The sequence below is a fragment of the Serinus canaria genome, chromosome 4 (assembly GCF_022539315.1).
Source record: "Serinus canaria isolate serCan28SL12 chromosome 4, serCan2020, whole genome shotgun sequence".
NCBI classification, from domain to species: Eukaryota; Metazoa; Chordata; class Aves; order Passeriformes; family Fringillidae; genus Serinus; species Serinus canaria.
Genome location: NC_066317.1, coordinates 60,474,818 through 60,488,169, shown reverse-complemented (window position 1 = coordinate 60,488,169; position 13,352 = coordinate 60,474,818). Strand labels below are relative to the sequence as shown.

The 13,352-nt window shown below is 41.3% G+C and overlaps 1 protein-coding gene across 2 annotated transcripts in view; it reads left to right on the top strand.

Moving 5' to 3' along the window:
* The window catches only part of AFAP1 (actin filament associated protein 1), a 107,114-nt gene that overhangs the window by 75,281 nt on the left and 18,481 nt on the right, over positions 1-13,352 (top strand). For both annotated transcript variants that reach the window (XM_050973342.1, XM_050973341.1), the window contains exons 7-9: positions 6,473-6,565; positions 8,025-8,109; positions 11,295-11,444. In XM_050973342.1, coding sequence (XP_050829299.1) covers positions 6,473-6,565; positions 8,025-8,109; positions 11,295-11,444 — 328 coding nt within the window. The remainder of the gene's footprint in view (positions 1-6,472; positions 6,566-8,024; positions 8,110-11,294; positions 11,445-13,352) is intronic.

Sequence of the window (13,352 nt, the reverse complement as noted above, 5' to 3'; positions counted from 1 at the left end):
TATGTGTGCATCTGTGCACCCTTTTGTGGTCAAGTAAGGTCTGAAACTTTCCTGTTTGTCTCAGCACATCCAACAGAGTGGAAAAGCTACACTTATTTGTCAGCATCCCTGGGAAATGCTGCATTAAAAATAAAAGGGCTGGTAAGATGACCTTACAAGAAGGTGCTTGTTCAGTGGATTAGTTTGTACAGATGAATGTGCTCTGTGTGCAGAAGGCTCAGACCAGGCCACAGAAAACTGCACTCCTTATTAGAAGTACATGGATGCCAAAGAAATTCAGTTGAGGTAACTTGTTGGAGAAAACTGGTAGAAGAAGGAAGTGGTCACAGTCCCAAGGTCTTCTCTTCCTCCTAACATTCCTCCTGCAAAAATGTATTTCTGATTTATCATGCATGAGGTGTAATCTATCATTCTGAAGTACTGGCCTTGATTTTCATTTTTCCCTACCATCAGGCACCCTTAGTTAACTTCTCTTCATTTTGTGGTGCTCTGCCACTGTGCAGCAATCTCTCCAACTGAGGGTCTGTAATTGAGCAGTGAATCTTCCAGCCATAAGGAGACATTGCTTCATCTGTCATTTTGACAATGCTCAGCCAGTTCTGAACTTGTCATCATAAGGAGGATATTTTGCCCTGAAGAGAGAATAAAATCATGGTTGTGACTGTATCCAGTCATCCAGAGGCTCTGCAGCATTCCTTGTTGGGCTGTTTAGCTGGTTCACCTACCCAGTTTTTCTCTCTGATTAACTGCATGTTATCTCTTATGAAAGTCTATGGAAACATCTCTTTTTTTTTCACTGTCCTGAGTTTAGTGAAGGTAATCAAGTAACTTCTGGCCTCCAGTCTTTATGTGGACAGTTTTACTGAAGAGTAAACTACTGACAGAGCTGTTCTTTAGCCAGTTTATATCAGCATAAAATTGAGCTTGTAACTGTAAACACGGTGTGGCTGCTTTTGCTTTCTATGGGAATCTCCAGCTAGAGATCTTCAACACTTCAAGCATTTCTTTCTTGGCTTATGTAATACTCCCCAAAAAGGTTATTATCTGCATTTTGTAGCTGGGTAGAATCAAGTGCTGAATGGTCAAGCCCTAAAACTGACTAAGAAAAGTGTTTTTTGGGGTTGTATACTTAGTACTAGTGATTTCCGTGCAGTGTTTGTTAATTTGTAAGAAACTTAAAGAATGTACTGTGACCCAAGGCAGTTAGGCCAGGTTCTTTCTCCACTGCCCATCATCACTACCCCTGAAGGCTGAGCAGACTGAATGAAACCTCTCAGGAATTACACCCCTGTTATCTCCATCAGATGGTTTGAAATACCTCAGTTCAAGTCACAGCAAGGTCAGTGAGTTTGCATAAGAGCTATTTAGGGCATCACCTGCAGAGGGGACAGACCAAACTGCACATGGGAGTTTTGACCAGTCTGCAGGACTCTGCCAGTGGGCAGAGCTGGGGATCCCAGCTTGGCTGTGAGCCAGAGTCTGTGTGTGTGACCAGCACCATGGAAAACAATGCATTATTTAAAAGAACCAGATGTATATGTAAAGTTAAAAAACCCAGCAAACCACCCACGAATACAGAACCACAAACATCCTATTTACTTGTTTTCTCAGTGATAATTGTTTTGGGGGTTTCCTGGCTAAAATCACAAATGCAAGCTGTCCCAGTCAGAGCAGAACCCAGGAGGGCTGGGACTTTCACCACTAGATATGATTCCTCCTCTCTCCTACTCACAGCTTTGGATGGAAAATCATTTAAATCCCACCTAGCTCAGGCTCACAGCCTAAAGTGCCATGTGCATCTCCTCAGCACCCAGGCTGGGGGTGCAGCTGCCCTGGCACAGGGCACCTCTGCCCTTGGAGCAGCAGTGCCTCCTGCCACCCTCCTGCCAGCCTCTGGGTGCCTCCTCCCTGGGCTCTGCCTGGTCCAGCAGCCATAAATGGCAATGGACTTCATGGCAATAACACAGGAGAAATGATGCAGGGCTTGTCTTGGGTGAGTAAGTCAGAACAGTGTTTCTAAGGGGATGCACAGGCACTAAGGACAGGCTTACTGACTGCTTGGCTGCCAGAGTCTCATCCTCCCTTTGCTCAGACTAATGGCAGTAAGGCAGAAAGATTAATCTCTCCAGGCTAAGGGATAAATAATGCTTTCCAGTACAGAAGGTAAAGGGAGTTTCATTTTGAGGCTTAAAGCACAGGCTGTGATGGGAATAATTTCTGCCTTTCCTGCCTAAGATCTTCCTCTAGGTGAACTCCTTGGGGCATTTCTTCTTTGCAAAACACTAACAGGAGTTTTGCTGCTCTCCTAAGGAGGAGGGTATTGACACTAACGCATGAAACGGTCCACAAGAAGGAGAAAATGGGGATTTAGTCCTGCCAAAATGACAGAGAGCCTCAGAAAAGCAGTAGTCTTCCAGCAGTGAAAAAGGAGTGTTTCAGGAATGGGAAATACTGACTTACAGCTGGAGCCAAACCCTTTCCCTGTGCTGTGTTGTACTTTAGCAGATTTCAGCTTTGCCATATTCCTATTTCCAGAGTTAAGTGGCAGAGCCAAGGGACACAGCCCATCCCATTCCCAGCAATTCCAGTATTTGCAAAACGTGGGCAGAGGGGGACAAGTGGGTGGGTGACTGGCTGGATTTTTACCCTGATTACATAAAGTAAAGCAAATGTGCAGTCAGGCTGTGAGCTTTCTGTCTTGAACTCGAGCATATTAACAGTGAGAGCTTCTCATGGGAGTTCCATGAGGACACAAGAGGATAAAAAATGCTGTAATCACATCCCTGTGGTAGGGAGGCTGTAGCTTGAGCTCATCCATGGTATCCACCAGGAGTGAGCTCTGCAAGCTCCTCAAGCACAGGACAACTTTGAGTCTTAGTCCTTAACAGGTCCCAGAGAGATCAGCCATAAGGAACTATCTACAAATGTACTTTTACTCAGAATTTGTTTGGTTTCTGTGTGGCAGGGGCTGGCTGACAAGCAGCCTGGTTTTATTGCAGAGCCAGGGCTTTTTATCTGGAGCCTGGAACTTTAAAGTAGCCAGAAGAATCTAATTTACTTTTTCTGACTTCACATGTAGAATAAATGTTGGGCAAGTATTTTGCCTCCAGTCCTGGTGTATCTTTTAAAATAAGATAAAAGAATTATAGAAATTTATAGGTGTATGCAGGTATGGACTTTTTAATAGTAAATATTAGTGCTTCTGTAGTAAGATAGTTTTAAAGAAAGAAATATTCCAGACACACCATGGGGCAGAAATTCCACTGACTTCACCCATGGCTCAGGGCAGGGAATCTTTCCAGCTTCCTACCTACAAATATTTCTCCTCTGTACCTTATGTCACTGCACTCAATGCCCTACTCTGATCTATATCCTCATCCACCTGAGGATTCAAGGTTTAAAGCCCAGGTCTGACGAGGAGCAGCTCAGGGAGCTAGGGCTGTTTAACCTGGAGAAAAGGAGATTCAAGGGCACCTTTGTGTTCTCTGCTGCTCCCTGAAAGGAGGCTGTAGCCAGGTGGGGATCAGTCTCTTCTCCCAGGTAACATGTGACAGGAAAAGAGAAAACGATCTCAAGTCTCTCCAGAGCAGGTTTAGATTGGATATTAGGAAAAATTCCTTCACTGAAAGGAACAGGCTGCCAAGGAAAGTGGTGGAGTCAGTCCCTGGAGATATTTAAAATACTGTGTAGATGTGGCACTTAGGGACATGGTTGAGTGATGTATTTGGCACTGCTGGGTTAACAGTTGGACTCTATCTTAGGGGTCTTTTCCAACTAAATGATTCTATAATTCTATAAATAAGGAATAATAATACAGTTCAGGTTGCAGAAGCTTTTTCCAGGTCTGCTAATGGTAACATGGTAATGATAATTGTGGTACTTCAGATTCTTGCAGTGGAATAACAAAAGATTATTTTAAATGCATTTGGTTTTGAGGCTATCCAAAGAAATACAGGGTCTTCAGTTTTCTGATTACATTTGCTCTTATATTTTAAATATTTGAATAGATAGTCTGTTTATGATGTCAGTTTGATTTTCCTGGCAGATCACACTTGTGTGTGTGTGTACATGTAATCTACAAAGGCATTTGTGGTGAAAAAAAGGGAGTTATTTCCTTTCCCTAATGTGTGAGAAGGCTTAAGCTAATAATGGAATACTTGCCCTTAAAAGGTATTCTCAGTGCACCCTTCCACATGATGCCATTTTATTAAAAATAACACTTTTGGGGATTCCTTTTTTCCCCCTTTCTGTTTTTGGATCTACTGAGATACATTTATTCATATTTTTAGGCATTTCATTGCAATGGATAAAAGTTTGCTGAACTCCATTCCTCACTCTCACTCACAATTACTTTTTAATGAAAATGGTAATCTTTTGTTTTCGTATGGCTCCAGAAGATGGAACATAAAAAAAGCTGAGAAAAACTTCTGAGTCTTGTGATTGAAATTATGCAAGTTGGCAATACTGGTGGAATGTTTTATCCTTAAAATTTTGAGCTAAAGCTATATGCATGTGAAAACCAGATTTTTAATGGCAGCTGTCTGCAAAGGTAATTACAGAGAGTGCATGCAGGCAACCATTGTATGTTAAAGACATTTCACCCTGGTGAGGTGGAGGAGAATGAGTTTTGTGCTGTGCATTGAACACAATTAGAGTGCACACAGAAGGTGATGAGCAAGTCTTTGCCAGTGAACCTTTTGAACCCAAATGAAGTGTTGGACCCTTGAATATGCATTTACTTTAGATCCTGCCACCAGCTCCCTTTTGACAATGTGTCATTTTTTAAATCAAAATTTAATTACAGCCCAATTAAGCACTTCAGCTTCTCCTTAAATATGTGGGGTATGATAAGAACCGGATTTACTTGAGTGCATGACTTAGCACATACTATTGAGCTAGTGCTGCCAAATCATTTCCCTCTGTTCTGTCTGTAACTCCCATTACAATCTGCCTTTGCCAAAATTAACTAACTGTGTGGTGTGAGCAGATGCTGAAAACATAAGCCATTGAATCAGGGTCATGCAGGAGACAGAAATGAATGTTCCCAGAAACTGTACAGTCACATTTCCCTAGGAAGAAAGCAGCAGTGTATTTACACCATACTGAGGACCAGTGATTGGAAAAAAAAAAAAAACAGACACATGAAAAAATCTTATGATTTTTGGGGTGTTCAGGGCTTTTTTTAACTCTGAGGTGCTCTGCTGCAGATCCATCTACATTTTGTGTTACAAAGGACACCACATGCCATGAAATGCTGGTCTTGTTTTTGGAACAAAATGTAGGGTAGGTCAGAAAGTCAGGGAAGCATGCTGAAGTGTTTTGAGATTCTAGCTCAGAAATAAAAATGTAGGTTCATCTCCCAGCTTTGCTTAGGTCTTTTTGTGTGTCATTGACATCATTCTTTTGTTCCTGGGTTCTTCCTCTGTAAAATGGGGCTGGTGCTCTTCCTTTCTTTATGGTGTATAATGGCTGTAATCTATTATGTGCTCCTCAGTAGCATAAGGGTTTTTGTAAGCCCATAAACATTTGATATGTCTTAGCTTCACCCTTAAAGAGAGCTTAAATGCTGGAAAAGGACTGTTTGGTGTCATCCTTTGTTTTTTAGTAGTTTCCTCATCAAAATTGTTCAGTTTGAAACACAGCATGAGCTTGGATCGAGAGCCTGTTCTCATCAGCACAAGCAGTTTCAGGATGATAATGGGCTGGTGGTAACCTAACAAGGGGTAAAACCCTTAGCCATGGCCATGGGGAATCATCAAACATCTTTACTCATTGTGTATTCTTGCATTGATGTAATTTCAGGTTTTTAAGTTCTTCAAATTCCATCAAAATACCAGCAAATTCCTGGTTCAAGATTTTTCTTGAAATTTTTGGAACAGAAAGTGCCATTTCCGTTTGCTACAAACATATTTACAGTTACTTTGACCTTTAACTCTTGAGTTAATGTGCAGTTATAATACAAAAATGCCCAAAAATACCACTGTGCAATGTTAACTCTGAGCTAACCAGCAATTCATTAGCTCTCTGATAGCAAAAAAAGAGCATCTGTGTATTTTGTACACGAGTTTTGTATTATATAAAACTCTTGTCTATTGGCTTGAGGTACCTTGGATCCCATTTTCTCATCATTGTAATGAAATTAGTATGGTGGTGTCAGCTGAGTTCATATGGCAAAATTAGCTCATGGAAATCAGCAGTGCTGTTGGTTTCTTCTCTTAGGAGAGCCTTGGAGCATAGTCTGCTTAGAAACTGAAACCTGCACCTCTAGACTTTATGTCTCCTTCAGGTCATACATGAAATGACTTCGGGAGAGAGCATGGAGAAGTTGTAGTGTCAGCCTGCCTGACACCTGCCAGCCTAGTAAATGTCAGTGTGGCTCTCCTTCCCACCTCCTTTCACATCTGTATATAATTTCTAATCTCTCTGATCTGTGTTTTATGAATAATTAATAAGTTTTGCCTTGTCTCCTAAGGTTATAAAAGATGTGTGCAGCAACTGTACAGGAGCTGTAGACTCTGATGGGCCATTGTCTAGTTCTCCAGTACACAAAGTGGAGCTGGAAAAGGTAAAGTTAACAAAATGGTGACTGCAAAATTCCTTATGATTACTCAGAGAGACACTGGATGTAAATCCTTGCTGCCTTGTGTTGCTGTTTCAGGCACACAGTGCCTGTGTTGTGTTGGTCTGTTTGGATTTGTGCACACATCCTGCAGAGTTGAGGGTTCTGCCATGGCAGTTTGTTTGGCCTTGAACAAGGAGCAGGCTGGCTTGGGTCCAGCCTCTCCCCAGCCACAGCAGGGTGCAGATTAATGGGTCTGGTGCATGTGCTGAGGTGCAGAGATGGTCTGCAACAAATGCAAACAGCAAGCAGGGGTGTCACTCCTGGGGAAGAATAGATGAGGGTTTTAAGGGAAAGTCTCTTATTTTGGGGAATTGAGTCCTCAAAAGCTCCCTGGGCATGCTGAGGTCACTGTTTTGGCAGACTCTTCCAAGCATTTGTGTCTCAGTAGAGAAACTTGGCTACTCACACGTGGTACTTGGCTACTCCAGTGCCTTGACTCAGCAGGATGTGAGAGCAGGAATTAGGGAAGTGAGCAGCTTTGCAGTGAATCATTGGTGCATTACCAGCGCCAGTTTAAGCCCCTGCTCCTTTAAGGCATCCATATGAGCAAATCTCCCTGCAGTCCCTGCTAAAAAATCCCACTGGCTTCATCACCCAGTTCCTGATGGCAAGTGCCACCCCTGCCTGTGGTGGAAGTGCCACTGCCTGTGGGGGTGTTGCTTTGGTCCTGGGAGCTGTTCCAGGACAGCCCTGGTTTCACAGCCAGAAGCTGTTGTGTTTGCATGTTTGCACCCACCTGCACAATATTGAAAAATCAACCTAAAGTTTTTGGAAAATAGGGGTTTTTTTTCTAAAATGCATGCCATGAAAAGGTGTAGTTTATCTGGTCATCCATTCTTTCTTGTGATAATCTACACATCTCCTTCATGGCTTCACCACTTCTGAGTGATGTGGTCATCAAAACTGGGCTGTCATAAGCTCTGTCTACATCAGCCCAGACCTCATGCCTAACCATCACAGAATAGTCAGTGCTAAAAATTTATTTCAAAAGCCTTTCTTGCACATACTGAAAATACTGGAGGACCTGGTAGGATTACACTATATTCTGATAAGTTGTAATTGCAAATGCATGTATGAAGCATTTTTAAAGATAAAGCTTTTACCCTACTCATATCAGGTACATGTAATTCTTTATTGCAACATTTAGAGTTTAGAAATACATATGGTGAATTATGAATATTTCACTGATTTTTAATACACTTTCAAATATATACTATTGTTTCTGTGATTTTCTAAGGCCTCTAAAACTGAAGTTTTCACTAACTCCTAATTCTCTTCCAAGTGGATGAGAGCTTGAAAGTGTGCTTTATTTCATAGTAAGTCTATTTTTGAAGGGACTCATGACATTTGATTTTATGAAGATGCAAACATTGTGTGTCAGCTGATCTCTTTGCCCCTGCAGAAGTTGTCATTTGAGAGGCCAAGCTCAGATGGGGAAGGTGCTGTGGAAAATGGCATCACTACTGTGTGCAATGGTAAAGAACAAGGTATGTCTGGTGTAAGTAATGTGTGCTAAGAGAAAGGGGAATACCTCACTTTTACCTTTCCAAAAAAGTAAAGTTTTTGAATGTTTTTATTAGGATTCAGTCTAACTTGAAAGCTGCGCTATGTCAAGGAGGATTCCTTCAATTTTGGCAGCAATATTTGATGTTATTGTGCAGGTAAAATCAATATAATTAGTATAAGGAAACAGAATATAGAAATTATGATTTGGCCTTTTCTGTGTTTAAAAGTACAGATTTTCAGAACTTGGGCGGCCACTCTAGGCAAATAACAGTTTTTTTAGTAACTGTATAGTGGCAATATAAATAGTGGTGTAAAGCTTCTAAGCAAATAAACTATCATTAAATACTGGAAGGAGAGAACCATGCATTTATATATATAATATATGTGTGTGTGTGCACAGACACCTTCATATATAAACTATCATATTACATATGATTATTTATATTAAAAATACAGTCATGCAGTATCAGTGAGTTTTTGAGTACATATGTGTTTGTATAATTTTGCATTTTCTGTAGTGCTTATAATCTAACAAAGGTAAATCCCAAATCCAGAGGGAGTTCTGGCCAAGTTATTTCTAATACACTCAATCCTCATGGTGTCTTCCCCATCCCCTTCCCTCCTCCACAAAGCAGGAGAAATTCTGTGCCTTGCTTAGCTTGCTGTTAGATAAAGCATTTTCCTGCTGCTGTTAGGGAAGGGTAACGTGAGCTGGGTGAGCACAGTGTCAATGCTGGCCTTGGTGCCAGCACTGTCTCACCTTTTGATCTTGTCCCTTATCTCCTGCCTGGGTCATTTTTAGCATTTCCTGGCCATTCAGGTCTCTGAGCAGTATGGGACAATGTCATGGTTTGTGGGTTCCTGAAAGTCGTGGTACATTTTTATTTTTTTTTTTTTTTTAACATTTTAAAATCTTTTATTAAGCTTTCATAAAACTCTGAAACCTGGAGAATCACCTGTGACCCAACACCTGTGTTGGCCACGATGTCCAGAAATACCTGGTGGCCCAGGTGCCCTGCAGAAGGTGTGATGATGCAGCTGGAAAAGCTGCCCAGCTTAGGTGCCTCAAGGAGGGTCATTTAAAAGACCAGTGTCTTTTGAAAATTGGCTTTCAATACATAGTAAGAGAAATTATGGGCATTAATGACTGCAAGAAGACTGAGGTGTCTTTGGTGAAGTTATGCCTTGCCTTTTTAAAATGGATTGCAAGTGTTGAAGGGAGTACATGGGAAGGGAGGCTTCAGTGAATGATCATCTCCAGCTGGCACCAGCCACCAGCCTCTGCTCTGCTCTAAAGCTGCTTGCTTTGCTGTGGGGAAGGAAATGAGAATAAAAGGCTTCTGTGAAAAAAATCACTGACAATTGGGCAATTAGTATATTCTTAGACTCAAAAAGATTGAGTCATGAAGGCTTTATTTCTGCTGCCTCTCAGTTCTGCAGGGAAAAAAATCAGCAATGTAAAGAGAAGACAGGACAGGAAAACAAACACTAGAATGGGCTTATTCCACTGTCTGTTCATGCTTGTGGGAATGAATCCTTTTGGCTTCTGTCTCAGAGAAATGATATTTTCTGTCTCTGGCTTTTTTCAATGCTTTTCATCTGCCCCTCAGTAGCCACAGTCAGCCTTTGGCTGCTGCTGTGTGGGATGGAAACCTGTCTGAGGGCAGGTGCTGTGCCCCCAGGAAGGGGGTCATGAGCTGGTGGGATGGGTGGCTTCCTCCCTCCAACAGGGGAGCCTTGTGCATGTTTAGAGAGAGCAGTGTAAGTTGTGAGCACCCTTCCCTTGAAAAAGATAATTAGACCTGGATGTGGTGGAGCTGGTGTGGGGCAGCACTTGCAGAGCTGCCTTTCCCCCTCAGCACTGGCAGATTTGTACAGTCTTGGCCACAGATACAATTCCTAAATAATGTTCCATGATTGCTAACAATTAAACTAAATGATAAATTATCCCATGGTGAGTCCCAAGCTGCTTCTCTATTTGCTGTGCATTCTTCTTCCCAGCTCATCAGCTCACACAGTCATTTCTCATGTGAACATTTTGTCCAATTTTTCCCTCAGTTTGTGCAAGTCCATAACCACTAAGTGTTCCCTGTTGCAAAAATAATAGATATGTTGGGGATAAAGACAGAGCAGCTCAATTAGTAACTATTTAAAATTAAGTGTTCATTAAAATCACATACCAGGGCAAGTTGATGGAATTTTTGCTGCCCTGTCAGTTAGCAGAGACTTTTGCTCTGTTGCTAGAATCCAGTTTAGGCCACTGAATGCAGTTTTTGAAGTTTATTTTATTTGTTCTGGTTTTGCAAAGAAAATCTTGTTTTTTTCTGGATCTGTTTTCTCTTAGAAAATGTTCTTTAAAAAAAAAGTATTAGGATTTTAATCAGGTAGGCACTTCTAAACACCATATCCATAGTCCTTTCCATATTGCATTCAGCAGCTGAACCTGCTTCAGTTCTCAGAGTGGTAATATTCCTAGTATCAAATGAAGTTTGAAAGCATGGACTGGATGTTAGCAAAATACCTCTTTTCAGCAGAGGTTTTCTTTCCAATGGTCACAAAAATGGCCAACTTATAGCTATTGAATATTCATACTGATCCCACTAATTTCCTATCAGTTAGTTCATAAGTCTTGCCTTTCTAAAATGTCCAATGTTTCATGATTGTGATAAGATCTCTTAACCTAATTGTACACAGAAGAGGTCATTTCACTAAGCAAGTACATTCTATCTTTTTTGTGTACTTAATTATTAAAGTGTTTTGAGAAAGTGTTCAGGAACCTTGAAGAAAACACTGAAGAAGTGTCTGACTGGATTTTTATTGCTGTGTATATGAGCTGAATTTATATACAGGTACTTCAGTCATACTCCTGAATTAGATGAAGACTGCTGTGGAAAGAGACTTGAAGCTTGATTAGATTAAATAAAGTTGGAAGATTGATTGGTTTTGTTTGTATTATCCTTCAGAATGCCATGATTTTTAGAACACAGAGATTATTAGGGAATATATTTGTCTAGTTGAAATCTGCAACCTTTGTGCAATTGTTTGTCTTTGCTCTTCCTTATGTCTTGCACAGGATATTTTTGTCTGAACTTCTGTTTTTATTCAGGTTCTCTCTATTGGTTGGTGTACACACACTACTAAATACACACTTCTGCTTTCTTAATAGTGAAGAGGAAAAAAAGTTCGAAAACAGAAGCCAAGGGCACTGTGACTAAAGTAACAGGGAAAAAAATAACAAAGATCATTGGTTTAGGAAAGAAAAAGCCATCAACAGATGAACAGACCTCATCAGCTGAAGAAGATGTTCCAACATGTGGTAAGAGTTTTTATCCTTCAGTCCTAAATGCACGTTGCTATTAAAATTTTATAGCATTCTAGCCTAGGAATTTCTCTAAGATTGCTTTTACTGCAGTAATTCTTCCCCCAACATTGGAAGGATGCACCCAGACTGCAAGAGGAGTAATCAAGAGTTTGTCATTTGCAAAGAGACTAAAATAATTTGACTCTTTAAATAAAATGGTAAGACAGGCTCAGATATTACTGCTCTTTGCAGGAGTGAGGAAGAAGAGAAATGTGAACAAGAAGCATAAAGAAACAAGTGCTGTTCTCAAGCAGATGGTTATAAAATTAATATAGGCTGAACTATGAAATAAATTGAGGCTACAAAGTGGAAGATTCTTGGAAAGTGATCAGGTCTTTTATAGTAGATTGTGGTTAAGGTTTTATGGAATAGCAGACAGCAGTCAACTGGCCTCAACCAAGATGATTTGAGTTTAATTATGGGTTCCTAAAGTGGTACATATTGGACAAAATGAAGTAACAAATTTCTAGTAAGCTATTTTAACTCTTAATTTTGCCCATTCCATATGACAGCTGTAGTGCACAAGGAAGTGTATAAAAAGGCAGGCAGAAAATACTTGTGTTTTGTATTGTAGCTGTTAAGATTTGCTCACAGTTTAAGACATTGTGCAGTGCACTTAGCTGATGTCCTCACAGCTCTGCTATTTTAAAACAATGCAGTGTACTTACGTTCTCCAGTTTATCTCTTGGTGCTCCAGTATTAGGTAACACTTATACATCAATAAGACTGAACTCACCCTTCCTCCAGTCCCTTCAAAAGATAAATGTCCTTGGAAAGCTTTGAAGCAGTTGCAGCAGATTCTGAGTTTGGGTTTTACCCTTTAATTGACTAGAAAAACGTAGGGAAACCCAGAAGTCTGATTAAGGAGCAGCTGGCAGAACTCACTGGAGCATGAAGTGTGTTAGATGCCTGCCCAAGGTGATGGCAGCAGGTCCAGGGACCACCAGAGAGAACTTCATCGATGACAGGTGGCTTTCAGGCCACGCTTTGGGCACCATTCACATCAGCAAACTTTGATTAAGTAAGTGCATGTATATGTGTCTGTACATCAGCTAAGTACAGATGTGATTTATTGACCAAAAGAGCAGCTGGGGAAAGCTGTGTCCAGCCAGATGCATTGTCCAAAGCATCTGGTCTCCATAAGGGCTCAGACTTCCGGGCTCTCATACTCCATTGATTATTCTGCAGTATGTGAGAATTTAACCACTGCTGTACAATCTCATTCCTCATATTTCTAGCATTAGTTTCGATATGGACACAAATACAGATTCAGCCATTACTATTTGCCTGCATTTGGCTCTACTCAATACCACTTGCAGATTTTGAAGGAAAATATATAAAAGTCTAGGCTTTGGTCATTGCAGGAAGTCTTGGCTAGAAGGAGTTTCTCACCACCAGCAGTTTGGCTCAGTTCAGTGCCCTCTGGGAGGCTGCTCCATAGTTGAAGGTTTTCACACTTTAGAAGGCTTTACCTCCTATGAAGAAAGGGAAAATCCCAGCAGGGCTGCAGGTGTCACCCAGCTGGTGTGGAAACTGAAAGCCACCTGCACTTGCAGTCGTGGCAGAGCTCTTGCCTACAGCAGCACTGCTCCTGGAGTGCCTGCACTAGGCTGAAGTGCTCGTGCCCCAAAGGGGAGCACACTCGAGGCATTTTGGTCATGTCAGCTTGTGAAGGTTTAAGCAGAGATGTGGGGAGAGAGTGGGATCCTGTGTAGTTCTACTCTGAAGCTGGAAGTTCTGCAAGAGCTTTTCTGAGAGGTGCCCTGGGAGCAGAGGGGAAAAACTGCCTGAAAAAAAAGGACTCTCACTCCAAAACAAGCTGTATCTGGCTTGCATGGGAAGGTTTTTTTCATTTATAGGGAT